The sequence below is a fragment of the Camellia sinensis genome, chromosome 15 (genome assembly GCF_055761805.1).
Source record: "Camellia sinensis isolate YWXY chromosome 15, ASM5576180v1, whole genome shotgun sequence".
NCBI lineage: Eukaryota > Viridiplantae > Streptophyta > Magnoliopsida > Ericales > Theaceae > Camellia > Camellia sinensis.
Window position 1 is genome coordinate 37,631,117 of NC_138975.1, and position 27,200 is coordinate 37,658,316.

At 34.0% G+C, this 27,200-nt stretch overlaps 1 protein-coding gene and 1 long non-coding RNA gene across 2 annotated transcripts; one reads left to right on the forward strand and one right to left on the reverse strand.

The window, feature by feature from the left end:
• Positions 1 to 7,269: 7,269 nt before the first annotated feature.
• Positions 7,270 to 8,459, reverse strand: LOC114271613 (uncharacterized). Its single transcript, XM_082908845.1, has 2 exons — positions 7,554 to 8,459; positions 7,270 to 7,467 (listed from the first exon to the last, which is right to left on the reverse strand). Exons 1-2 carry the CDS (start codon positions 8,403 to 8,405, stop codon positions 7,378 to 7,380), a joined length of 942 nt encoding a protein of 313 aa, XP_082764971.1. The 5' UTR covers positions 8,406 to 8,459; the 3' UTR covers positions 7,270 to 7,377.
• Positions 8,460 to 13,891: 5,432 nt separating this feature from the next.
• LOC114271607 (uncharacterized) lies at positions 13,892 to 15,841 on the forward strand. The gene is made up of 3 exons (XR_003632369.2): positions 13,892 to 14,212; positions 14,296 to 14,325; positions 15,743 to 15,841. It is a non-coding gene; the product is annotated as an uncharacterized LOC114271607 (long non-coding RNA).
• Positions 15,842 to 27,200: the final 11,359 nt, after the last annotated feature.

Sequence of the window (27,200 nt, forward strand, 5' to 3'; positions counted from 1 at the left end):
ATTTGCATTCTTTCTTCTCTTGGATGTTTGCATCTTCCCATGCAAAACAGAGTTGCATTTTGCATGTGGGAGAGGTAGGGGTGTTCGTGGTTCAGTTGCGGCCTGCGAACTTTCAATTCGCCATCCGTCCAAAACTACAACTAGGTGGATTGGAGAAAATCAATCTGCAACTGTCCACCGGATTTGCAGATGCGGATTGAGCGGATTGACGGATGGATGAGAATCGGTTTGGCGGTTTATATTTTACAGATTTTCAACATAATAAAACTTATCTAAAAGATTTAGGATAAGCAGGATTAAGACGGAGTAATTTTAGTAACCGTAACAATGGAAACAGTAGAGAAGTGAAGATTGAAAACCAATGGAAGTAGTAGTGAAGATGTGTGATGCAATGATGGTAGATGGAAGTGTTAGGGGAAGGGGTAAACCTAAATTGCTGTGAGCTAGTATAGTGAATAGAGATATGAATCTCTTTATTTTGACTAACCAAATGGCCTTTGATAGAATTGAGTGGAGAAAAAGGATTTATGTAGCTGATCCCACATGATGAGGCTTAAGGCTTGGTTTGTTTTGGTTAGTAAAGTTGGTTTTAAGGCTAAAGATTACAGTATGGCCAAACAATGTATATCTATCAGATGTGCTAAAGGCAGAAAAATTTCACAAGTTGAGACAAAAATGTGAGACAATGGGATACCATTCTGTGAAAATCCTCTTTGCACTTAGGCTTTCTCAATATCTATTGGTTGGATTTCCCATCTCTCTCTCTCTCTCTCTCCAATGAATTTGGTTTCAAGAATGCTTGAATTCTATGCGATTCTTAATTTGAGACTGGATGTTATGCAGGTGCTCTTGTTTAATTCTAGGTCTGGTGCTTCATGGTGAATTCTTGCCAGCATTTTTGTTTTGAATGCAGATTCATTTGCTTGTATTGTCAATCATGCATCACTTTGGAGTATTATTCGGCATTTGGGAAGAAAAAATGGAAAGATTTCAACCAGAAGTTTAATAGTTTGTACATCTCTGATTTTTTACAAGTATTTTTTTCCTCCGTGTTTCTTGCAATTACCATATTTGGTTGAATGTCTCTTCACATGTTCATGTCACTTCTCTGTGACAGTTACTGTTATATAAGCACAAATGTTTCGATTCTATATTTATAAATATATTGGAATGAAATAATGTTTGTATGTTATTTGAGGAATCTGCTTTGGAGTTGGTTGTACCTCATCTCTTCTTGAACATGTGATCTTTACTAGTCTTGAGCTTGGTTTGTTTACCATTCAAGTCTATCTCAAATGAGTTTCAATCAAATTGAAATCAGGTAAAGCTTACACATCCTAAACTAAACTCTCGTATGAGAGTGTTGGAGTGATGCCATTGGACTACCAGCCCTTAGACGATAAGTATGTTTTTCAAAATAAATTATTTATTTTTTAAAGAGAGACACAATAAAATGAAAATAATTATTGGATTGATCTAGTTTTTTATTTTTATTTTTGTGAATGATGGACACCCATAATTCTACAAAATGAACTATCTAGATCATCGAAACAAGACTAGTGATGGGTCACATAAGTTTCATGGGTCCTTCAAGTTCTCTGAAATTCAGATTTGAATGAATTTGTGAGAAGTCCAATCCAAATGGATACTAAAAAGATATTTTAAAAATTAGTTTTGTCTAAAAATCATGCTATTGAATTAATTGATATAGTTCTCTGTTTCTAAATTCAACTATGTTCTAAATACGAAGGGTAGTTACCTGGACTGGATTTATTTATTAAAAAGTCTAATTCCAACTTTTAATGATAAATTTATTGTTGTAACTGAATAAATAAATAAAAAAAATTCAACTATTTACATTTTTTCACATCATATTTCAATATAAATTAACATAAATAAAGTATAAATAAATCAAAATTTATAAACAGAAGTCCAAATATTCCAATTATTTATTATTTATCAGTTTGATTATCAGTACCAAATGACTTTTTCACAAACATAAAATGTATCTAAAAAGTCTCAATTTTTTTTTATTATCAAAACAAGGGGCAAATAAGTTTTTTTTTTATTTTTTATTTAAAAAAAAAATACTCAAGAATTGTGAGTAAATAATTTTACTCGGGCCTATGTTTTCTATTAGGGTAAATTACAATTACACCCCTTGAGTTTTGAGTTTAATACATATCACTTTTGGCGTTTGAGAAATTACACTGACCCCCTTGTCATTGTAATTATTTAGACGGAATGAAAACATTGAACTCATGCATTCTTTTTTATTTTATTTTTTTTCCCTTTTGCTTTGCTTTACTTTTTTTTTTTTTTAATGTAATTTCCTTTGCTTTTCTACCAAGAGTTGTTGCCTTTTATATAAGTAGGGGAGATTTGTGAAATGAGACTATTAACCACAGGGGTGGGAATGTAATTTCCAGAACGTCAGGCGGTAGGATGTAATCAGACTAAACCTCAGGGCGGTGTCAGCGTAATTTACCCTTTTTATTATTATTATAACTCGATATCTGACTCATTGGACAGACTAATTTGGGAGATCAATCTCACCGTTCACTTGCGAGAGTCCCAATTAAAACTAGAGCAAAACACTGTATCACCTGGCTCAAAAAATATTTTTTGCACATAAAATTTTTTGAACCACAGACCTAAGAAGGAGTATACCTTTAGGCCCCATGCCCACCCCTTGAGGTTAACTCAATGGGTCCGTTTGTTTTTGGAGTTAGGTTGGGTGAGATTGTTAGTGTGAAAATTATTAGTAAGGGGATTATTAGTGTCACCCACCCATTGAGGTTAACTCAATAGACCAATTTGTTTTCGGAGTTAGATAGAGTGAGATTGTTAGTGTGGAGACTGTTAGTAAGGGGATTATTAGAGTGATGATTGTTAGTGAGGGGATTAAGAAAAATTGTATTTGTTTGCGATATGTTTTAGTAAAGGGATTAACTATATGAATACCATAAATATCCTTTGGTGTTTTTGATAAATTTTTATATTAAAAAAATATATTTTATAAATATTTTTTTGTACTATATTATTTATATATAATGACATAATACCAACTTAAAAAAACACGCGCACACACACACACACACACAAATACACAGCACAACATAGGCAAAATAGTCTTTTTCTAAGTTAATCCCTTCACAAGTTTTGAAACCCAAGTTAATCTCAGTAGAAAATAACCACTTTAAAATTAGCTACAAACGGAAAAACTTGTTCAAAATGTTTTCAACCACCAAAAATGACTATTTTGACTAGAAAGTAATTTTACTACATTGAACTATTTATTTACAATCAATTTTTAGTCTTCATAATAATAAAATAAATAGCAAACAGAAAACGGTAAGAGAGAAAAAAATATTTACATTACGGCATTTTATGCCTAAATTTGCAATCGACTTAATATAGGCTCTAAAATATAGGATTTGGGGTGGCTGTTATATGAGGTGCACAACAGTCATTGTTGTGCAATCAAATGGGCTTATTTTGGAGTCCATTTCGATAATCCAAACCATTTACATTTTAGAATATATCAAGTAAAACATACCTGCAAAAAATCAAGTTAATCAAATATCGTTTATCCATTCATCCACTCACATTTGTATCTACAAAAATAAATAACAATTGTAATTTGAAGTATTAAAATGAATACAAATGTGAGTGGATGAAAGGGTAAATGATATTCGATAATCCAAACTGTTCACATTTAAAGTATCAGAAAATGTCACTAATAAATAGATTTTTAGGGACAAAATAATTTGATGTCAAAATGGTTTATTTTTTGAGACAAAAATTTGGTCCCAAAAGGATAATAATTCATCACTAATGTCTAATTTTTGTTGCTAAAAATATAATAACAACACTTTTTACAACGAAACTATTGAGTCCCTAAAAAATAATTTTGTCCTTAAATTTTGGTCTCTAAAATCTTAAATTTTTGTAGTGATTACTCACTTTGTTTGGTTTAATTTTTAAAAATTGTTTATAAGTTTTTTGTTTCTCAATTTTTTTTTTGGAAACTTTTTTCACACATTTTAGATGAACTTTACAATAAAAATATTTGTAAAGAAATATAAAAAATTTACTAAAGATAAAAAAAAGAAAATATGTGTTGTTCCTTTGTTTGTCTTAATTAACTTTTTCAGAAAAAAAAATCAACATATTTCCATGTTTTTTCTTTAGTGGCATCTAGTGATAAATGTCACTAAAACAATTTCTTGTGTTATTCTTTTATAAAATGCCATAAAATTGATGCTACTAGATTACATTTTTATTGTAGTGATGTGATATTTCTTTAATAAAATGCCACTAGAGCCTTTTATGTTTGTGGTTCTGTGGCATTTTTCTAAAACATGTCATCAAATATTATTTTTGTGATATTTTCTACAAACATGCAACTAGCGTAGTACCACTAAAGTGTGTTTTTGTTGTAGCGACACTTAGACCATAGGTCCATTTCTAAAACTCTTTGGCTACTTAAATCTTTTTGAATTGAAAGGATACTTATTTATTCAAAAACTTACATGTTTATTCAAATATAACTTATTTGTTCAAATGTTATTTGTACACGTGTCACCTATTTGTCCAACTATCTGTTAAAATGTCCCACTATTTGTACATGTATCATCTATTTATTCAATATCTCATATTTGCCCACCTCACTACTATCGGCTGTTGTTGCTTGCCAGCAACTTTTCGACAACTTTTTTGGCCAAATTTCCTCTAATATTTCCAGTGTTGATGACTTTTCAACGTGTTTTCTTATAATAGTAATAAAAAAAGATTAAATCTTGAATTAAATAACATATGGTCTCATAGGAATAGGTTTTTCACCAATTAATCCATTTTTTCCTAGATTTTTTCACATATTTTATTTTTTTTAGTGCATTTAGGTACATCTAAAAAGTTTATATAAAAAAAAAAGACTAAAATATAAATTAATTTTTTTAAACCAAATATAAAACAAAACAAATCAAAACAAAAAAAAACTGAAATTTGAGTTGAAAGATTCTTCAAAACATGACGACGACCACGGGAAATGCTAGAGAGCTCTAAATCTAGAGCTCTAATTTGAGCTCTAGTGATGTGTCAAAGCAAAAAAAAAAAAAAAAAAAAAAAGCAAAACAAGGCACAAACATCACATCAGGGTGGGTCCCACCTTCCCATTAGAGCTATTAGAGCTCTTATATTAGAGCTCTAAAGCATTTTTGCGACGACCACAGTTTTAAAACTGAAATAGCAACAAAATAACGGTAATGATGAGCATTATGTCAGTGGTGTCGCAGGTACTTGCTAGTAATTAATATTTTTCATGTATTCCTTTGAAAGTTTAGGACTTGTTTGGTTTGTGTTTCTCAAAAAATTTTGAGAAAAATTCTCTACAAATAAGTTTTCAAAAGTAATCAAATCAAACAAATTTTTCCAAATTTTTTTTTCCAAAACTTGTTTGGTTTACAAATTTTCCAAACAAATCTCTCTCTCATACACATCAAATCAATCACTTTTTCCAAAATTCTCTCTCAAAATAATTTTTCAAAACATCTTTTGAAAAAAACCAAACCAAACAAATTTTCGTACTTTTTATCTCAAAACATGTTTCTCAAATACAAACCAAACAAGACCTTAGTCTCCATTATCAGGTTTTGTTCTCTGGGAAGAGAATATCCCGATTCATGTAAAGTTTCCACCGTTTGCTGTTCTACCAAATACAAACCAGTTCCAACATGATACAACTAGAAGAAAGTATAGAAGCTTAAAAACATTTCAACTAGCTCAATTTTTTAATTAAAGAAAAAGAAACATAATAGTCCTCAAAACCTTATCAAGACATGTACAACTAAACATACCTTGATTAGGAAATGTGTTCACTATGCTTTCAACTTCATCCTTTGATATGCCATCTTTCTCATATGTTTTGTGAACAATATTTATGATGTCGTCCTGAGTAGGTTGACTGTTCCACAAAGAATACACAAAGAACATTGGAAAGCAGCTGCACCACAGGATTGCATCTTATATTACCAGAGCTGGTCCTTTCTAACCGAGGATGTTAGGAGAGGTAAGCCTGAATATAGACCTAACCATTGCAGTATTTTAGCAAATGACTGCTCTCAAACATCTTCTTTTTCTTTTGGGCAAATTACATATACCCCTTGAGATTTGGTTAAATTTACAGAAACCCCCTCTGAAGTTTTGAAAATTACATCACGCCCCCTGAAGTTTATATTCGCGTAACAATTGGACCCCTGCCGTCAACTAAGCCGTTACAAAAGTGTGCTGACATCACCAAAATTTATGTTGATGGACCATATTGCCCCTAGGACCTTTCAAAGTGCCAAACAACCCCCTTTATTTATTTATTAATTTTTAAACACAACCAGACAACCTGTACCAAAGCACAAAGAACTTTTTATTTTTTATTTTTTATTTTATTTTCGTTGAACACAACCATTTGGTTTGCTGTTTAAAAAAAAATTCAAACTTAAAAAAAATAAAATAAAAACTAATCTAATAAAAATAAATATAAAGAAATATATTTAATTTGTAAAAAATTATTTCTAACAACTCTAAAGATAAAATTATATAAAAATGATAATTATTTTTTATTTTTTATTTCTTAATCAAATTAATTTTTATTTTTTTAAAAAAAATTCGAAAACAAATTTCTAAAAATCAAACTATACATAGCCTAAATTGTTTTTGATAAATCATTTTGTACGTTAGTAATTTATTTAATTATTTGTTAATTTTACGACATTTTTAACATCTGATAAATGTTTCTCCATTTTAATTTTGTATTCCATAAATTATTAAATTAATTAATTTTGTATTCGCAACTTATTCAGTTAATTTGTTATTTTTTGAGTTTTTTTTTGGGGTGAATAGTTATGTTTTGGGTAATAAATAAATACCACGGAATCCTCTTCAACATGGAAGGAATGAAAAAAGAGCACTCAAGTAACTTGAAATTGAAATATTAGCTTAAAAATTCAGATACACAAGTCTAAAATACTAAGTTAATTACATATTCATGTCCAACAAAATTAATTACAAGTCTGAAATATTTACTTAATTACATTACATATTCAGATACAAATTCTTGTCCAACAAAAACTTTTCAAGTCAATAAAAGAGTAGTAGCCCACCCAATTCAAAAACCTGTGGTGAGCAAGGATGCATGCCTTCTAATATGTACTAATATGAAGACATTGTTAGAAAAGTATACCCACTAATTACACAAAAAAGTATACCCTAGTTTTTAGTTCCTTCCAGCATCCCCTATACAAAAAGCAATTCCTGGACAAAAAACATCACCTGAAAAATAAAAAAACAAAGAACAAATTAATAAACACAAATGAATATATTTTAAGTATTATAAATGATGCAATTACATGCATACCTATGGTTCAAGTCATGCTCCACTGAGTTGGTAGCACCCCCATCTTGTCCTTGATCCTAAAAAATGAAGTGGATTAGTTGGCCTCAAATTCCATGTGAAAAAATAAAATAAAATAACATAATTATTTATCATTCATACTTACATCAACAGTGCTCCTCTTAGTAGCTGTGAACCTTCCAATAGTGCTCCTTTCAACAACAGTACCAATTCCTCTCTGAGCAGACTCATTTGTTCCCATTTCCCTACCCCTAATAGGTGCCCTCTGGCATGTCCTTTTATTGTGCCCAATCCCTTTGCAAATGATGCACTTCACAGTGCATGATCTTTTTGATGGTGCAGCCTCATCAACTTCTCTTCTCCTACTTTTTCTAGGTCTTCCAGGCATCCTCTTAAGAGGTGGAGGCTTCAACTCATCTTCAAGAACTGGACCCCATAAACTCTCATCATGCATTGGATGTATAATTTCCCCATACGCCTTAAAATAAATGTTTTTGTAATACATTGTGTCACAATAGGTCTCCAAGTTTATCCTCTTATGAGCAATGCAAGCTGTTGCATGCTTGCAAGGGACTCCACTTATGTCCCATATCCTGCAACAACATGACCTTCTTTGTAGGTTTACAATATAAGACACCACACCTTCAGCCACTTGATACTTTTCTTGTCCTGCAAAAGTCACTTTACAAAGTCTAGATTGAAGAACCACTTCCTCCAATTTCTTCTTAATGTTAGGGGTTACCAAAGATTGCCATGAAGCTTCCTCTTCAAACTTCTTATGTAACTTGTTCATCAGTTTCAATCTGATATTTTCCAACAATGTCAAGATAGGTTTGCCCCTAACATTACCAATCCAATTATTAAATGACTCAACCATGTTGCTAGTAACATGTTCACTTTTCACCCTATGATCAAATGTGTGTCTTGCCCATATTTCAACTGGAAATTTCGAAAGCCAGCTATGTGCTTCAGAAGATAACTCCAACATCTGTCCCATTGCAATCTTAAAATCCTTGACATTGTAAGCTTTAGCTGCAGCCCAAAAGGCTCTTTCCATCTTTAAACCAGGGAATTTGCCGTTAAAGTTGTTGAAAATGTGTCTACAGCACCTCCTATGTGTTGCTTGGGGTATTACTTGTCTCATGGCTGGCTCAATGCCCTTTTGACCATCAGACATAATTGTCAATGGCATGTTTTGGGGGCCATTACCAAAAATGGTGTTCAAATGGTAAAGGAAAAAGGCCCAACTAACGTTACATTCACTCTCTACCATACCAATTGCAATAGGATAAAGACCATTATTTCCATCAAGACCAACTGCAGCCAACAATATGCCCCCAAATGGTCCCTTCAAATGACACCCATCCACAGCTATGAAAGGTCTGCAACTTTCTTTAAAGCCATGTTGTATGGCTGCAAATGAAAGAAAAATTCTTTTGAATGTTGGTAAGGGAGGAGGTAAGTTTGGCTTAGATGGTGGCTTTCTTTCCCTTTCAATTTTGACCAAACTACCACGATTGGTCCTCAACAGTTCTGCATGCACATTGGAAGTTTGGTGTAAGCCTCTGCATGATTACTCTCAATTGGCTCCATGGCTTTCCTCTTTCCTCTGTACAGTTGCATCCTTGTAGTCTCCAATCCATAATTTCCTACCATTTCATCATGCATTGCCTCTAGAGTGATCCCAGGATTCCCTCTAAGAATTTTTTCAAACTTCTTAGCAATCCAAGATGATGTTGCTTTAGTATTCCTTTCTACTCTAATGCATGCATGGTCAGGGCCCAATGTCTTAATCTTATATGTCACCCCATCAGGTAATGGAGAAGCATGAATTCTCCATTCACACATCGAGGAAGCAAATATGCAAGTCACTCTTTTCTTGTCATTTTTTATTTTAATCAATTTAACACCTCTTTCAATTGCAAATTCCTGGAGCAAAGTCCTGAAGTGATACATATCATCAAATATCATTCCCTTCTCCAATGTTATTTTCTCTCCTTCCTTTATTTCAAACATTTTCTCCCTCATATATCTGTCAACATTAACACCTTGCACATCTTCTTTATCAGTCGAATAATTCCCTCCTATATCATTAGATTCATAGTCTGATATCCCCTCATCATTAGCCTCAACTGGTTTATCTGACCCATTGCTACCCTCATCATTATCTGAAGTGTCCTCATTATCCTCATCACTAATGATATAAGTATTTTCTTCATCAGCATCTGCTTCACTAAATTCAAAATCCCCTAACTCAGTCCAATCAGTATCATTGTAGTCATCCACATTGCTAAATAAATCATCAGATACTACCAATCTATTTCCAATGTTACTAACCACACCACCTCTTGTACTTGTGCCACTACTACTCATGTGTCCCTCTCCACTAGTAGGAGTATTAGTTACAACAAATGAAGGTAAAAGTCGATCAAGTTCTAGAAAAATATTAATCACCTTAGTACCATAATTTGAACTAAACATTTCAATGACATCCTGATCAGATTTAACCTCCATCTTACTGTTAGTGTGTGTGTTTGTAAAGTACAAATTTAATCCCACACCAAAATTCCTAGGTACATTAGTGAGTGCAGGTTCACAAGCATCAGCCAACAATTGCATGTAGTTATACTTGTAAGGATTAACATTCAAAATGTGACTTGCCGAACCATTAAAGTGTACTAGTGTGTCATGAAGCATGGGTTCAACCATTGTCCTAAATACAAAAAAATCATCACAAAATTCATGAATATCAGAAGGCATCTACATAACAAGCTTACATTACAACATCAAAATTTTAGTAAATAAAAGAGTAGAAAATAAACCCAAAAAATCCACATAAACCGAAATTTTAGAAAAAGAAAGAGTATAAAACAAACCAAATAAATTCCCAAAAGTACTAACTGAAACATACCCAAAATTTTAGTAAAAGTAAGAGTAGAAAACAAATATAAAAAAAAAAATTCCCTAAAATACTAATTGAAAACAAACCCTATAACCCCAAAATTTTAATTAAAAAAAAAAGGTAGAAAGAAACCCAAAAAAAAAAAAAATCTAAAATAGATTGAAAACAAACCTTTAAACCCTAATTTTTTTTTAACAGGGTAAAATACAAACCCAAAAAAATCGATTAAAGACTCACAAAATTTCGTAAGCAAATAATACTAAAACAAATTTTATAAAAAAAAAAAAAATCATGAACAAAGAATCCTAAACCCCCATATTTCAATGCTTAGTATGAGAGCGTAAAAATGGATCACTTACAAATTTCAGATTTTTCTTCAATCAACAATCTAAACTTCTTTGGGTAGTCTTTTCTTCTTTTAGATCTATGCATCCAACAATAAACAACAATGAACTTTCCCCTTTGCAATGCCTTTTCCGTCTCTCTCTCAGATAAAGAAACGAAGAAAGTGAAGTTTAGTTGAACCTGGTTCAAAAAAAAAGTTGAACCTATATAAAATGCAAGTACTTGACTTGACATGAAGGAATTTTATTCAATTTATTGTATGGGTTAACGGAGTTAATTGTCAGGGGGCGGGATGTAATTTCCCAAACCTCAGGGGGGTATTTGTAATTTATCCAAACCTCAAGGGGGTATATGTAATTTGCCCTTTTCTTTTCTATTTTTTTGTTTTTTTTTTTGTTTTGTGGCTATGGTACATAGACTAGGGTACGGGTGCCCAGGTGTGGGCATGTATCTAGAGGTCAGATTCATCAAACCATAACTTTAAAAGTACACGGACTCGACAAAAAAAAAATCATATTTTTATATTTTTAATCTAGTATGTGAGATAAAATAGTATTATATGTAACTTACAGTAACAAAAAGACATTTATAACAATTATATAATAATAGTGTTATATACAATCAAATAAGAAGTATTTGTTGAAAAGTATCCGACACATATCTCATATCCTTGTCCGAGTATCGACTGTCTGACACAGATATTTAATTTATTTTGAAGAATCCGTGTAACATAGTTTTTGGGTCACTAAATTTGAATATTTGACTATGACTTCTAGTTGTGGACCTGAAAGTAGGCATAAAGCTACACAACATGTGTATAAAATGTCGTCCACTAGGTGAAGTAATGTCCAAAGTAATTGGAACATAAATCATGTAGTCATGATGATCTTGCTGGTCATTCAAGTTTGTCTTATCAGGAGCTGAATGTCCAGTGACTCTCAGCTCAAAGTTTAATAGAAGGAATGGGAATGATGATTAGCTCAAGTCTAGATGTACGTGATGTTTGTCATACAAAGATGAGATGTATAACTTTAGATACATGTATCTATTTCTGGATTGTTTCAAAAGAATGAAAAGAATCACTACAGGAAAAAGCAGATTTGGTGGCGTTTTTTTAACGACGTTTTTTTAAACGTCACTGTTATTAGTATTTAACGACATTTTATAAATGCCGCATTTTCTATTAAACAAAACGACACCGTTTTATAATCCAAATGCGGTATGCACAGGCGCCTCCTTTTGTGAAAGTGAAACCTTATTTTGAATCAAAGCCCTTTCTCTCTCTCTCAGCCCTTAATACATACGCACAGATCTCTCTCTCTCTCTCTCTCTCAACCCTCTCTAAGCTCCATCGAAGATTCAGATCGAAGCGATTTCGAACCTCCTAATGGTTCAGATCTAAGCTTCATCGAAGATTTAGATCGAAGCTCCATTGACGCGATTTCGAAGATTCAGATCGAAGCGATTTCGAAGCTCCATCGAAGTTTCAGATCTAAGCTTCATCGAATATTCAGATCGAAGGGATTTCGAAGCTCCATTGAGGTTTCAGATCTAAGCTTCATCGAAGATTCAGATTGAAGCTCCATCGATGCGATTTCGAAGCTCCATTGAAGCAATTGCGAAGATTCAGATATGAACTCTGACCACTCGATTACTCGCATTTCAAGTTCCAATGGTGGCGAATAGTCTACTTTGTTTCTGAACTGTAATCGGTACTCTCTCTCTCTCTGTCTCGCTCTATTTGTGATCTTTGGGAAAAATGAAGAATTACTGTATTGGCATCAGGCACTAGTTATTTCATTACTTTTTTTAGAAGAAGAAACTATGGAGAATGAGATATTAATTATATTTGTCTATTAGTCAATTCAATTTTGATGATATTACTCGCTGTTGGCAAATTTCCAGCTCGCATTCTTTTGCATATGTTTAATGCTATATATCATATATATGAATCCCTTTTGTTTGTGATTGGAATCATCTGTCAAACATTGATCGCATCATCTGACTTCAATGATATGAGATTCAAAGCTTTGTAACAATAACATATTGAATCACAAGAGTAGTGACAGAGCTAGGCTGAGAACTAGAAACATTCTCAACCAGCATATGTGGACCTATTTAAGTTAGTTCCTTGGTTTCCTCAGGTATAGTTGCACCAACTCCAGGACAGGCTCGAATTAAACTAGCATTTTTGCTGAAGTATTATCTTGAGGTAAAAATAGTGGTTTAGCCAAACTATTTTTATTATTTATTTTTTGCATTAACTATAGGTACTTTCATTTTATCCTCAGGCAATCTGTAAATTGCAAGAAGACTAACACCAGCTTCTACTTGAGTGGCAGACTTTGAATCTAACCTTGCAAGTACTCATCTTTGCATTTAAGAGGTAATGCCTGCTTTCCTCTTGTATTCTTAAGGATGCAGTTCTGAGATAAATTTTAGTGACTTACCAACAGCTAGGATAGTAGAATGTAGCATTGGCTTATCTTAGAAAATAGATCTCTCAACATTTTCTAATTAGTAATATAATAACTTCGGTTCATTGGTTTTTTTCTCTCTCTCTCTTTGTAATTTTCTTCTTCATAACAAAAACAAAAAGAAAAAAGTCTTCAAAAGCTTATAACCAGAGTTTTAAATATCAGTCAATATATACTAAACTAAATCAAGACTTAAATTTTTTAATATTTATTAATATATTGGTCTATATTATTTGATATTAGCTCATATAACGGTATTGTTGATACTAGCACATATTCTGAAATTGTTATTTAAAATCACCATAACTCTAGAGCCATTCAGTGCTTATGCTCGGTAATTACTTGATACATATGAAGCATGGACTTTATGTACTCAGGATTAACAAGGGCCAAAAAGTTAGGAACAGATAAATTAATCAGAGAGCTAGACAATCTTCTCACATGAGTCTTATATTAAATTTGCATGCCAAAATAAGCCGTTGTTGAATAAAGTCACATGCCCATGTAAACGATGTCGTAATGTCAAATTGGTGCAGAAAGGCCTGTTAGGGAAACATTTAATGATCAATGGATTTCTTCCAAGTTACACCAGTTGGATTTTTCATAGGGAGAATTTGTTGTCGCCTAGTTATTTATCTAACCTTGTCTAGATATATTTTATAAACGAGGATTGATGGTTCAAACGCAAAATTTGTATGGCAGGTTTAGGGAGACTAGGTGCCTAGTTATTTATTCACATCCAAAGATGTTTTAAAGTAGTAAGGCTTTATGTTTGATAATCCTGTTAAGCAGTTAAAACTAACGAGTTTTTTATTTAATTTTTTTTTTTATGTTTTCTGTAGATGACTGCACACCGTGCCTTCCAGTTCTGCAAGCAATACAAACGCACAACAGAGTTTCGCAGGCTATGTGAAATCATCAGGAATCATTTGGCCAACCTGAATAAATACAGAGACCAGAGGGACCGACCTCGTTTATATAATATATCATTTGGAGCTTGAACATGAGAAAGAGCGGAATTTGGGGATGGCTAACCTTATAGGGTTCATTATCGACCCTAAACTTGAGAGTAGAGAAGTGGTAATGTTCGATTGGGTATGCTTTCATGTTAATTTCTACATATATTTTTCTTATTGGGAATGATTGCCTTTTTTTGTCCACAGCTTTCACGGTCATCTCTTCTCACAGAACTGGTAAGCACAAATATATCTGCTCTATCATAATCCTCTCTCCTCTTTGTATTAGTGAGGTTTTCTTCTTCTTCTTCTTCTTCTTCTTCTTGTTTTTTTTTTTTTTTTTTTTTTTTTTTTTTTTTGTTTTTTTGTTTTCTATTATTTTTTTTGTGGTTTGGGTTGTGAGTTGAATTTTTTTTCTTATAGTGATTGCATGCTTTTTTGAATGCGTGCGGGAAATACACATTTATTTCACTAATGGAATGTCTCTTGACGTGCTTATTTTTATTAGAACTATATTTTTCTAGTGATATTATGATCCTGTCAACCACAACCCCTGGCCAAGGTGTTTGTGGTCTGGTGGCAAACTGTGGTTATGGCGAATAGGTTATGGTTCTGAAAATTCACTTTAAATGGTTCTTAATGTCTTAAAATGGGTCTGAAAATTTCCATAGGTGAATGGGTCTTAAGGTCCATCTTCAGCATCTTGGAGTAATACTCATTCCATAGGTGAATGGGTCTGAAAATTCACTTAAAATTGTTCTTAGTATCTTACTTGCAAATGATCGCCAGATTGATAGTTTTAAGGCTGGAATCAACACACTTATTAGCCACTAACTCAACAAGAATCACCCTTCTTCGCATGAAAGCACTATGGGATTCTGAGATGAGCTGTGCAATTGCCTTCCTCAATCTCAATGCTAACACTGGCAATAATTTTATAGACACCGTCAATCAATTTAATAGGTCTTAATCTTGAATGTCCACTGTACCCTTTTATTTGACATGGGGTAATGGAGGAGGCATTTGTACTCATCTCAAACTCTTGTCCCAAAAAAGCATGCAGAACTGCTTGGCCGTGGAGCTTGGTCATCATTGAGGAGCCTCAATTACTTCTTCCTCTGAAAATGGTATTTTTAACTAGTTCCTGTCCTCCTATAGCATACTAACCCCCAATTTTCCAATTAGGGTCCCAACATTTGGCTCAGAATCAAGCCTGCTATAGAACTCCACAATAGTTTTAGAGATATCCTCCTCCCTAGTCAAAACTTTCCCATCAACACTCAACCTGCTAATGTGATTATCTTTTCTTTGTGCATTAGCCATTTTGTTAAAGAAACTGGTGATTATATCAACCTCCTTTAGCCAAATAGATCTAGCTCTCTGCCGCTAACTAATATCTTTTGAATGTGTAAGCCTCCCTACCTTCTCTTCATGCCATCTTCCAACCCCTCTAATTCGTGTTCCAAATATGAGCATCGTTGCATGTGTTGGATATAAGGTGGGTAGGTGTCTTCATCAGTGCCATAAAATAGGAGTTATTTTGATATGTGGAGCTTTGGTGGTGTTTGGCACTTTGTGTTGCAAAAAAATGCTTCAGAGGAAAGTGTTTATGTTGATTTCTTTTCAGCATTGTCTGATCTTGACATTTTGGCAGGTTGCAAAAGGTGTAATGACCTGTGTGACTCAAGAAGTAAAAGATCTTTACCATCTTTTGGAGCATGAGTTTCTCCCTCTAGATCTTGCATAAAAAATGTAACCTTTGTTAACCAAAATTTCCAAACTTGGGGGTAAGTTTGCTTCAGCATCTTCTGTACCAGAGGCCCATCTATCTTAATACATTCCCACACTAGAAAAGCTTGCCACTCTAAGATTGCTTCAGCAGTTACACGGGTGCTAGGTTTCATTTTTGTTACTTATTTTTTTCCAATTTTATGCATTTTCTAAAAACTATTTTCATCGTGCTTGATATTTTTCATTTCTTGCTTTCCATGTGTCTCAGGTGTATCAGTCAATGAAGATAGAGAATTTATATAAAATGATCACCTATTTTGAATTTTCTACTGTGGAGAAAATCTCTGTCGATGCAGTCAAACATAATTTCCTTGCAATGAAAGTTGACCACATGAAGGGTGTTGTTGCATTTGGTAACTCGGTAAGTAGTTCTCGTACCTTTATGTCTATATTGCTGTCAACTTGCTTTGCTGAATGTAACTTTGTCATTTGCTGATGCTATACACATAATAGTAGTAGCAATGAAGTTAACATTTGGTTGTTTCATTCTTATCCACATATGGAAATCATTTTGATGTTATGTATATATTGTATCATGTACAATGTGTGTATGTTTATGTATTTATGTAAATCTGATTTTTTTTTGTATGTATTTGGGGGTGTATAAGCTAGTTTTATGCATTTATTACCTCTGAGAATATTGCTATTTGAAATTTCTTCTGTATTTTTCCATTTTTTGAAATGCCTCAAACCTCTATTTTATGACAAGTACAACATATACATGTGTTTATATTGTTTATCAATTTCATATCCTCTTCTTATGGGTTAACATATTACTGTTAAAATCTTGAGTTTTGCTTGCTTGCTTAGTTTTTTTTTTAATTGCTATTTTTGTCCATGTATAATGTAGATGCAAATAATAGAAGTTTTTATGAACCAAGATAGTTTATGAAATATTTTGCTTGCTCTTTTTGAGTTTTGTGTATTGTGTTGCATAGTAGTTTATTGGTTTCAGTTTTGTTTCTATTGGCATTGCTGTTTTGTAATTTGCCTCTCTACAACTAATTCTTGTTATGGTTAAATCACAATTTCACTTAATGATATATACAAGTATCAATCACACCTGAGGTTATTAAAAAAACTCCATCGGGAAATCATTAACAAGCTTGTTGAATTGTACCGTGAGTCACACTTGGGCAAGTGACAGCTAGCTTATGATGGAAGGAAGAGTGTCTACACTGCTGGGCCTTTACCTTTTTCTTCCAAGGACTTTGTCATCAAGCTCGTCGACCAAGATAGAGGAGCAAGGTTATCTCTATTTTGTGGTTTCATTGCAATTTGTTATAGTTGAGTTGTATATATATGTCTTTATTGAAGTGTGATTGGTGAAGAGCATTGAAAATAGTAACCTTATTATCAATTGCTTTTCAACTCAAATGGAAAACTAGCTTTAATCTTTTTCTTATTGATTTTGAGTAAGATAGTGGCTCTTATGTCATTATCTAGATGCAAATTTGTGCCAACAAGAAAATATGGTATGCTTTAGTTGAAGTTAATGCTATGCTTGCTTTAATTGCAGGAAGGATCATGAATTTAAGGTCTCAATCAAATTTGCTGCTAAACTTGACATACATCATCTTCAAGAATTCATGCGTGGTAGACAACTTGATACCCCACAAGAAACTATACAAGTTCTTGATGTGGTTTTAAGGGCAACACTATCGATGAAGTGATTGCTCTCACTGACCAAAAACTATTATTAAGTTTTTTTTTTTTTTTGGTTTGAACTCTTGTTTTGTTTCTTTTTTATCTTGGTCATGTGGTATATCAATTTCTGGGAACTGGGGTGATTGATTTTGAAGCTTTTGATTACAGTAATGCAGTTGTGGGAAGGTCATTCTTCTCTCCAAGCTTTAGTGTAGGTGACCTTGGAAATGGATTTCAATATTAGAAAGGATTCTATCAAAGTCTTCATCCTATTCAGATGGGCCTCTCGCTTAATATTGGTAGAAATATTTTTCAATTCTCCACTCCCTCTTCCCATATTTTATGAAATATATAGCACTGGCTGAGGTTATTATGGGCCTCCTCCAAAAATTATGATGTTGTTGATCATTCTTAATCGGACATCTGAATGTTGTTTTGCAGATATGTCAGCCAGAGCATTCTACAAACCCATTCTTGTTACTGACTTTGTTGCAAAGTATTTCAATGTTAAGGATCTGATAAGGCCTCTATCAGATCAAGAATGTCTTAAGGTATTTTTTGGTAGCTATACCTCACGACATACAGTAGGATTTTATATTAATTTGTTGAAAAGTGAATACTAAATATTTTAGGCTGAGATGGAACAAAACTGAGGGTTACGATATAGATTGAAGGTGAAGAAATAGGATTTCCATGACTAGATGCTATTCTTATAAGCATTTTACTATTTTTTCTTTTGGGTGGTAGTGGTTGTATTTATGGTCAATATTAATATTTCAGGTTTAATGTTTTCTCTTTCCAAATTACTGGAACTGATTTTGTTTGTTATTATCAAGTCAAGAGAGCTCTCAGAGGCATTAAGGTTGAACTTGTTCACAGGAAGCATGTTCAGCGCCGTAGAATTTCAGGCTTGTCAGTTCAACCAACCAATTAGTTAATGTAAGTTAATAATCAATATTATTTCTGTATGTGTTACACTGACATGTTTACTACATGATAAAGTGCTCTTTGTTTCCTCTAGTACATTTATTTAACACAATTGTGTCGTCATGTGAGGATATAACAAAAACAAAGAAGCACACAATGAGTGAAAGTTAGATCAAATGGCCTCTAAATTTGTTTATGCTATGAGAGCATTATTTATTTAATTTTACATGATTCTCATATGTGTCTGTATTGTCTTTGGGTATGTCATTTTCTTTATATGTATTTAGTGCTTCTTGGTATATGATAAAATCTTCTTGTTAGTGCTTTTTCAAGTTTTAAGTACTGTTTATAAGTATTGGGTACAAATTCTTCAATTTGTGTTTATTTTGGTGAATCTGATTGCAGTTTATGTTCTGATGCAGGCATGTAGACCAGTGAAGACTACAAGTTTAATGCTAAGACATGATTTTTGGATATATGTTAGTTTGTAGTTAATGTTAAAACATGATTTTTGGATTTCTGATATTAGATATGTTAATTTTGTGGATAATGGTGATTGGATATTAATTGATTGAGAAAGTGAATTAATGCTTCATTACAACTATTTGAATGGGAGTTATTATTTTATGTTAGTGCTATTACAGGAATTTTTTTAGTTCAATCAAATAACATTAGCACAATTTCAAAAAAAAAAAAAAAAGAGGGATATGACGGCGTTTCTACAAACGCCTCTTAAACCCTACTTGCTAACAGTCATATTTTAAAAAAAGATATGATGGAGTTTTTCCAAAACGTCGTTAAATATGGTCAGTGACGTTAGCATGTGTTTAGGAGGACATTTGGTGGCATTTTTAAAAACGCCGCCTATACTAATATCACGACGTTTTTAAAACGTCACAAAGTTATAGCGACGGCCACGTCCTTGGCGTTTGGTGCTAAGCGTCGCAAAAGGAATTGGCAGCGTTTTTGGCCCTTATAGCGGCGTTTTTTAAATGCCACTAAAAGTTTGTTTTCCAGCAGTGAATTATTTAGCTTACCAATGAATGAGGTAGATGTTATGTATATATAATAGATTCATGATACAATTTAGGAAAAGATATAAATAAGGAAATAATACTAAATTAGTGATTGACACAATTACAGATTATATACATAATACTAAAAATAAAAAGATTCTATATACCCTAATTTCTATATTCAACACTCTCTCTCAAGCTGGTGTGAAGATATTCAACAATCGCGACTTGCTAATGGATGATTGTAAGAAGTAAGAAAAAATTCAACGGCTAGTCCAAATAAATACTACCGAACAAATCTGGTAGTTCACTAAATAATAAAGGCCAAAAAAGTGCTTAATACATCAGCACCATATCCTAGAAAGAGGGAAAAAAAACAGGGACTGAACTGCCCTAGAAGAAACTAACCGGAATCATTGTCGGGACAGTTTAAAGAGGTCATGCCGTGTTGTTGTAGGAACTGATTAGAATCAATGTCGGGACAGATTAAAGGGGTCATGCCGGACCGTTGTAGGAACTAACCGAAATCAATGTCGGGACAGTTTAAGGAGTCATATCGGACCGTTGTAGAGACTAACTGGATGTTGAACCAGCAAGTGTGGCACACACATAACTTATGGCGTGGAGCTAAACGATGATGGCAACAGATGACTGAGTGTGCCAAGGGACGACTTATTAGAAAGTGTGTCAGGGGGCGGCTTAGGTGGTGCACCAAGGGGGAGACTTGGGTTGTGCATTAGAAGGGGCAATTTGGGTTGTGCGCCAAATAGGACGGCTTAGGTGGTTCACATGGTATATCACCATGATTACCATGATATAGATATAATACCCCCCTCAAACTCAAACGGGTTTGAAGATAGAAAACTATTTGAGGTTGAAACAGAGGGAAAGACAAAGTGGAGCAGAAACATGCAATAAAAAAAAAAAGATTTCGAGTAAAAAAAAATGATAGAGATATTTGGGATATGAATAAACTAGTGGATAGAGGAAGAGATCACCACGAAGTCATACTGAAAGAAAATATGACAGTAAAATTGATTGAGATCCGTCAGGCGGCCAAGGCAAGGCTGCTGGTATCATGATCCAACCCTTGTCCCACGGGATTAGAGACGTAGGCCAGTAATCCGAGATTATCAAACACCGATGAAAGGGCAAACCTATTTTGGAGCTAAAGGCAAGTTAGCAAGCTGGTACATTGGACCTTATGAAATCATCAAAAAGATCCATGACAAAAATGAAAAATATAAATCATAAAACATGGGGGTTAAGTTCCAATCCTTCTATTTCATGGAGTTTCCTCGTAAATCATGCAAAAAGCAAGTGGTTAAACATGGAGATTTTTGGAACAAAGGGTCTTGAATTCTTCAAATGGTGGTCTTCGGGTCTTCAAAATTTGGCAATGACCTTGTTTATATAGAACGAAAAATTAGTGCTTCAAGTCACGTTACTAAGTCTCTTTCCTAAAGACAATATTTGTACCCACCAAAAGGTGAGCAGGGGGTTACAATAAATTTGCCTCCAGGATACAATGAAGCCTGCTTTAAAGATCTAGTCTATCGGCGTCTGCACTGACGACAATAGATCAGAAAACTCTTGATATAATCAAGAAACCAAGACATTGATAATCAAATCTGTAGAACTTGATTATTAATAAGAAAAACAAAAATTTGCTTAAGAAACTCTTGATCGAAAATTCAAAATCAAAAGGGAGAGAGAGAGAGAGAATTGCAGGAATGCTTTTCAAGATTTTGGATGGAATGAAATGGCTGATTTCGTAGCCTATTTATAGGCCTTAATGGATCTGATCGAATGGTCATGTCCCTTGATCGCATTCGATCAGATCTAACCGTTGGATCGACGATCTATGGTGCAGATCATTTTGACACCAAATAGATGCCTTTACTAATCACACCTGATCACAATCGGGTGCCATCTCATCCGTACGATCGCACGTATCTCCAATCAACGGATATGATCAACCCACTCCAGATCGGACACACGACCATTTGATCGGTTGGTTGACTCATCCCCAACGGATGACACGTCACTGCCACGTGGAGCTGACTGTATTCCGCATCACCCATGCCATGTTGGATCCACGTCATCGCTTCAACCTGTTCGATGCAAATAAGAAAGCCCCCTCATGGCACCTTGTGACGTTGCGTCCGTGCTAAGTGCAAAGTGCGCCGTCAAACGCCACACAGCCCACTACACACGCCAGGCGTGCCCGCGCGTGTGCATATGCGGATGGTGTGAAGCACCATCGTTGCGGTGTGGGTGCATGCACACTAGTTTTCATCCCATAATTCCATATTCAAAAGAATATTCCATGTAGCACTTTATTAAGTGCTCCATGTTTTGCTCTCTTTCTAATGTGGGACAAAGTCCCCAAGCTTAATTAATGCTTTCCAAAGAAAAACAAGGAAGGTTTTGAAAACACCCAAAAATTAAACTATAAATTTTAAAAACCATTTTGAAAATTCCCTAACATTTCCCCGGCATTTTCAAAATACTAGATGAAGACTCTTGGTTCACTTGGCAACCTTATGCATAGGTGAAGATATCTTACGATTTGAATCATTCACTTAGTGAAGACATCTCAAAGTTAGTTAAGATGGCATAGTAGACTTGTCTTTGAACTAGCGATCTTATACGACTAACCGGACATGTCTCATGCACGGTACAGGTTACCTCAAGTATTCAAACAAACTGACACGTGGATTGGCCTTGTGTCTATATCATGTTTCATGAGCGCTCCAGAGTCAAGCCCTTGGACTCATAGGAAGCGGCACCACCTCCTACACTCACATAGGTAAGCTTACTAAGAGTACCCCTATAATTTACAGTACCCTAACAACCCAGTTATAAGCTTATTAAGAGTTTGCTAACTCATCCTCTTCTTTTCACATTACAGGTACCAAGCACTTCAACCTCGAGATGAAAATGAAATAAACTAAGTGCTTGCACTCACGACGTATAGTGTACTTGGGCTCATTGAACTCAAGACTTGATGTTTTTTCAAGCGTTAAGTCGAGTTTCCACCAGGAGTGATTATGTTAAGTGGGCTTAAGACCCATCCCCTTTGATGTTTTCCACACTAAATCCTTGCAAGTCCCTTTGTTAAGGGGTCAGCTGTGAGAACCCGAATATATAAATCAAGTAAATATTTAAATAATAATAATTTCTCAATCTCAAATATTTTGATGGTGAATTCTAAAGTGCCAATTGATTATTATTGAATGATCTTTTAATTAATTTTAAACCTAAAATAAATTTATGGTGAAAGTCTTTAATTTAGAGGCAAGATTTATTAAATATATATATATATAGAGAGAGAGAGAGAGGAACACTACAACAAAAAGCACTTTTGGTGACTAAAATTACATTTTTCCTCACTGAAAGTAGTACAATTGGTGACTAAAATGGAATTAGTCGCCAAAATTGATAACTTTTGCCGACTAAAAGAGTTTAGTCGCCAAATATGAGGGTATTAGCGACTAAAAGGCAGTTTAGTCGCCGAATGTAGGTGTTTTAGCGACTAAAGGTTGTTTAGTAGCCAAAAGTCACGGTTTTTGGCGACTAAAAATGATTTAGTAGCCAAAAGTGATGGTTTTGGCGACTAAATACAGTTTAGTCGCTGAAAGTGAAGTTTTTTGGCTACAAAAAAAAAATAGTAGCTAAAAACAGTCCATTGCCGACTAAAATTCAGTTTAGTAGCCAAAAGGGGACGTTTTTGGCGACTAAAAACAGGTTTAGTTGCCAAAACTGCTTATTCCTAGGCGGAACTTAATTTTTTAGCGACTAAATAATAATTAGTAGCCAAAAATGATAGAATTGGCGACTAAAAATTTAATTTTGTTGCCAAAAGTGGCCTAAATTTTTTTTAAGTAAATAATTTATTTTTTACATAAATTACGTTGAATTAAAAAAATTATATATATATATATATTATTTTGTATTAATACCGGTTAATATACTATATAAATAATATATATTGTATATATATTCATGTGATGTTGTAGTGGTATAGTGGAGGGAGTGTGTTGCAAAAAGGTTCGGAATGTGGGACAGTTTGGGTTCGAAACTCAGAAAAAGCAAAAAAAAGTGGGTTTTTTTTTTTTCGATGACACCTTTGGCGACTAAAATTGTTAGTCGCCAAAAGTCTTTATTTTGGCGACTAAACAGTGTAGTTGGCGATTGAGTGAGTATTGGCGACTAAATTATTAGTCGGTAAATGTATGATTTTTAAAAGTGTAAAACACTATTGGCGACTAAAATTTTGGTCGCTAAAGACTTTTATTTTGGTGACTAAAAAAGTTTTAGTCGCCAATACCTCCGCCAACCACATATACGCGACAAATGTGGCGACTAAAAAATTTTGTCGGGGAAAGTAAAATTTCAACTTTCGGTGACTAAAAACGGACTTTTGGCGGCTAAAAATTTAAAAAATTTAGTCGCCAAAAGTGCTTTTTTTTGTAGTGGAAGGTGTGACTTGAACTCTAGACCACAAGGATAATAAATAAGACTCTTACCATTTGAGTTCCATATAACTTATACATATGTTTTGTATATTTATCTATTTATTTGACCTATGTGTGCCCACCACTAGTATAAAATAAAATAAACACAAACCCTACTCTATTATTTGTTCACCACATAGGGAAACAACACAGCAGCCACGGGAGAGTTTGAGAGAAGGAAAAAAAAGAAGTTGCAATCAAAGAACTTTTGGGCGTGTGGTAGGGTTCTAACTTTCTTCTTTATTTTATATTTGTTCTTTATCCTTATTTGATTTTATGATTTAATTCATTGATGGGGAGGTTGTAGGTGTATGTAATTTGTGTATATATATACTGTTAAGAAATCTGAGGAGTTAAATTTATGTATAAAGAATGGGAGAAATTCTTAGTCCAAAAATTCTGCACAAAATCAAGAAACCATATCAAACGAATGAATTTTGAATTGAAATTTTTACAATAGATTAACTACATATTGAATTGAATATCTGAATTTTCTCATAATTTTTGGGAGTCAAAATCTATATTAACTGCTGCGTTCAAATCTGTCCAGAAAACTATTTTAAAACTGTAATTTCGGAAGTGCTGTTCTCTTTGGGTATAAATCCGAAAATTATCAAATTTGTGTCATTAGAATCGGTTACGAGTCTAGTTTCTTAAAGTTTTGGCCTTGCGTTGATTGCTCATGTATACTAAGAGAACCGTCAATTTCTTTAAATTGCTACAAAAAACAATCTGTTTAGGCATAATTAATTGTAAATAATTATTTTGATAAGCAAATCAAGTAAAACCAATTGGGTTTGAAACTTAGAATATATTAGTTGATATCTGGAGGATTTTGGAATTTTTCGAACAGCATGGAGTGGGTTTTGTAATTTTCAAAGTTAGCGAATAGATTGGGAAAGCTTGTCTAAAACTCGGTTTTATCTTAAAGTTACTTTTAGTTAAGTTTCAATTAGAACCCATATCTTGAGTAATTTTAGACCTTGAAAAACATGAACTTAGGTAATATTTAAGAGTAACGGTGAGTTGGGTTGCGCCGTATTAGTGCGCTTTAGTTTGAGTTACTTAGTTCCTATTCTTTAGTATTTTTAAATTAGTAGTGACGTGTAGTTTTCATACTTGGTTCAGGGTACAAGTTAGACTTTTATACTCTATTCGAGGATTACATTATTCCGTTTCCATGTGAGTAGTTGCATGCTACATATTTTTATAAATCTTCCCCCACCCTAAATTGTTGGAAAATTAAATTGTTGTTTCAGGACAAAACTGTTTTGATAAATTATTATATTATCAATGGAATCAAATTATTTCTGAAACATATGTCAACTTGGCATACTGTAAACTATTTGTTTTGGTCTCATGTTTATAATGGTGAACTACCATGTTTTGCGAAACTGATGTGTATTGATTATTGGGACCATTTGTATATTTTAGTCCAAGGAAATTATTCCACTGTGTGTGGTGACTCTAGCCACTAGGGAATAGATCCGGGTTGGGCCGTGATGACTCTAGTGCTCAATGATTGTAAGGAAAAGACCTAGGTTAGGCTAGGTGACCTTTAATCGGATCGTCTTCGAGAAAAGGCCGGGTTGCCACTGTCATGACCGGAACCCGCCCCTATGGATTAAGGTCATAACTGGCCAGTAATCAATGGGATTACCTACGGCCTCAGACTAAATGAAACATATTTCATCAGAGTTGAGGAGACAAAATGGAAGCAAACATACAAATTGTCCATAGACCTGTGCTTACATGGTATAAGAAAATCACTCCAAAAGTATTTCATAATAACTCACACATACTCATAGAGTTAATCTATATCCAGGAATTTTCAGTTATGCAGTCAGCCAAACAAAACTTATGTACAAAAGTAATTCAACGTTTTCGCCAACATTAACAAAAATGAACAAAAGAACAAAAGGGCAAAAACGAGTCTCGCACGTGAGACATTAGGGCTGACTCTCCAGAACTTTGTCTGTTTCTCACATACTTCACTGAGGATGGGTTTAGACATCTCTTGGCTCACCTATAGACACATGAATGAGAGTGAGCGAAAGCCCAGTGAATAATATCAAATAAAAGAGATACATGAATGAAGTTTGAAACAGATACATCAGACGGCCTTGGGCCCAATTCATGTTTCTATTCAGTGTATCAAATGGCCTCGGGCCCAATTCAGTCATATCTGACGGCCTTTGGTCCAATCATTCATATCAAACGGCCCTTGGCCTAATTCATTCATGTCCGATGGCCTTTGGCCTAGTCATTCTTGTCTGGCGGCCTTTAGCCTAATCATTCATGTCTGACGGCCTTTGGCCGAATCATTCATATCAAACGGCCTTTGGCCCAATTATGCAGCATAACGAATATTTGTCCATGATTCAATTTAACAAATTTATGAAACTCAAATAGAAATAAGCGATTGGACAAATAGCATACTTGAAAATATCTTTACTATGATATTACTCACAGTGTTCTGTCAGAGGATTCACCCTTGTGCTCGACCCTACATAAATCATAACACACAATGGGTCACAAGCAATTCAATCCGTTCTTAATTTATCCGTTCCTCTTAGGCCTCTTTCTTATCTTCTTAATCCATTCACAATGCTCAATGTATGCCTAAGAGTGCTTAGAAGTAAAAGAGAATGGAAAACAAGCCATACAATACTCTTATAGAATTTCTAAAACAGGACTTCTCGCTCGAGCGCATATTTCTTCACTCAACCAGACCCCTTTGGTTTGCAAAAGTATTGGTTACCCCATTTTTGCGCTCGAGCTCAACTTTGGACGCTCGAGTTGAGGGTCAAAATACATGTACAGACGCTCGAGCGTAAATACTCCCGCTCGAGCTGACATCAATGTCTGTAAAAGTTCTGGAAGCTAATATTTCACGCTCGAGCAGCGTTTCCACCCGCTCGAGTGGACATGCCGAATTTTGGAATTTCCAAAACTGTTCTTGAAGTTCAAACTCAATGTCCAATGGTTCAAAACTCAAGTTTTGTATACAAAAACATAGAAACACATTACATAATATGAGAACATAAGTATATGAGACCAATTGTTCAAATTCATGGTCCTTTTCCAAAATCATTTTGAGTTCTCTTCATAGGTTTCAAAACACATGCATTCTGCTTCATACAAACTCCATATCTTCATTAATCATGCAAGCATGTAAACTTTTAACTCCAATTCTATTCCAAGTGGTACA